The sequence below is a fragment of the Microtus ochrogaster genome, unplaced genomic scaffold (genome assembly GCF_000317375.1).
Source record: "Microtus ochrogaster isolate Prairie Vole_2 unplaced genomic scaffold, MicOch1.0 UNK74, whole genome shotgun sequence".
Classification (NCBI taxonomy): domain Eukaryota; kingdom Metazoa; phylum Chordata; class Mammalia; order Rodentia; family Cricetidae; genus Microtus; species Microtus ochrogaster.
The window spans coordinates 568,468-570,374 of NW_004949172.1; the positions used below are offsets into that span (position 1 = coordinate 568,468).

The 1,907-nt window shown below is 49.8% G+C and overlaps 1 protein-coding gene across 2 annotated transcripts in view; it reads right to left on the reverse strand.

Moving 5' to 3' along the window:
• Nucleotides 1-10: 10 nt before the first annotated feature.
• The window catches only part of Vasp (vasodilator stimulated phosphoprotein), a 15,411-nt gene continuing 13,514 nt past the window's right edge, over nucleotides 11-1,907 (reverse strand). For both annotated transcript variants that reach the window (XM_005370277.2, XM_005370276.2), the window contains exons 11-13: nucleotides 1,672-1,762; nucleotides 795-852; nucleotides 11-676 (exon numbers count right to left, since the gene is read on the reverse strand). In XM_005370277.2, the coding sequence (XP_005370334.1) occupies nucleotides 639-676; nucleotides 795-852; nucleotides 1,672-1,762 (187 nt within the window). In that variant the 3' untranslated portion in view covers nucleotides 11-638. The remainder of the gene's footprint in view (nucleotides 677-794; nucleotides 853-1,671; nucleotides 1,763-1,907) is intronic.

The window sequence follows — 1,907 nt, forward strand, 5'->3', positions numbered from 1 at the left end:
AAAAAAAAAAAAAAAAAAAGCCACAAAACTGAGATTCCAAAAAAGTTAAAGAATCTTAATTCCTCATAGAAAAGAGGGAGGAGCCAAGGTAAAGGGGGTGGTGTTCCTGGGGTGGGGGAAGTCCTGCCCACCTGTGGGGAAGCCTCTCCCCTTACAGCGCTGCCTCCTATGGGACAAGCCTGGGGTTATGACTTTTAAAAACTCCCACACCCCATTTTATCAAAACCAAAGAGAAAAAAATTTCCCTTCCCCCCCAAAACCCAAATATATATATATACTTTTTCTTTAAAAAAAATCCAAGGCATTAAAGCGTTAAAGTGAATCCAGAACAAGGGAAGGTGAGATTCCCTCTTCCCTTCCCTTACTGTGGGGTTACTCAGTACATCCCCAGCAGAGGAACCAGCCCCAAGGGGATGGCGGAAGGGAAGGAGCAAAGGGAACAAAGGGGTGGGACCTCCTTAGCCAATCAGCAGCCAGCATGGGTGTGGTCATGGCACCAGGAAGCCACACCCTCTGGAATCTTCCAAGAGGGATAGTGAGGGAGAATTCCTTCTGGTGTACTCTGGTCAAGTTGAGGCAGGGAAAGCAGGCGTCAGGCGGGAAGTCAGAAAGGAGACGGGTCTTCATGGTCCCCATGGTCAAGGAGAACCCCGCTTCCTCAGCTCCTGGATAAAGGCTGGAAGGAGGGAAGAGGAAGAATTCAGGCCAGTCTCCATCCCCTTCCCTTCTAAGACAGGTTCTTTCCACAAACACAAGGCCTTTGCAATCGCTGCATCAGAACCAAAGTTCCTCACCTTCGATTATTTCTTCTTTCATTTTCTGCAGCTCCTTCCGCACCTCTTCCAGAAGCTCCTGAATAGAAACAATCAGAGAGGCCCTGCACTGGCAGAAACAGTGACCCCTCTCTTATTTCATCTTTTCTAAAGTTCTTTAACAATTACTTAGTTGTGTGTATGTGCCTGTCCATGCATAAGCGCATGCCACACTGCACGTGTATCAGGAACCGCTTGAGAGAGTCAGTTCACTCCACCATGTGGGCTCTGAAGATGGAACTCAGGTTGTCAAGATCTGCAGGAGCACCTCTAGCTACTGAGCCCTCATAACCAGGTGGAACCTAGGCCATCTTGAATGCTACCTAATACTACTGCTGAGCCACACCCCAGCCCCTCACTGGGGGATTCTAGGCAGGGGCTCTACCACTGAGCCACACCCCAGCCCCTCACTGGGGGATTCTAGGCATTCTGCTAAGCAGGGTTCCTCTCTCCCTTTCTTCTTGACTGAAAAGACAGGAAGCTGGTTCCACAACCCTTCCCACCTTCATCCTTTGACACAAATTGCCAAGGTCACAAAATGATGGGGATGTTGTATAGGAGAATTCTAGATCTTTGATTGCAGCAGAACAGCACTGGAGAACATCCAGTAAGAAGCTTGCCAAATGTGCATAATCTCCTGCCAACTCCGACGAGAGATGGATAGCTGGAGCCACTGAACTGAGGAGTCTGGGTACTCACAGTGAGAGACAGGCACTAGAAATCGGTGTTTCTCCCCACCAGGGGCCCACCCACCATCTCCCTTTTCAGACCGGCAGACTGAGGTTTCTAAGCCTTCTCTAGAACCATTCTGGACCCAGGTCTGTCTCTCGGCATCAAGAGAGCTGTTTCCCCAAGCTACCTGCTTCACTCTCTCCAAGTCAGAGTCATCACTGGAGCTGGGGGCAGGGGGGTGGGCCTCGGAGGTAGTCACAGAAGAAGAAGACTTCATCCTGGAAGAGTGGGTATGAAACAGACTGAGGTTAAAGGGGCACTGCCCCCCTTTCCTGGTCTGGGGGTTACGGTGTGTTCCTCCTTGTTTTTATTCTTTAGTTTTGGTTTTTCGAGACAAGGTTTCGCTGTAGCTTTGGAGCCTGT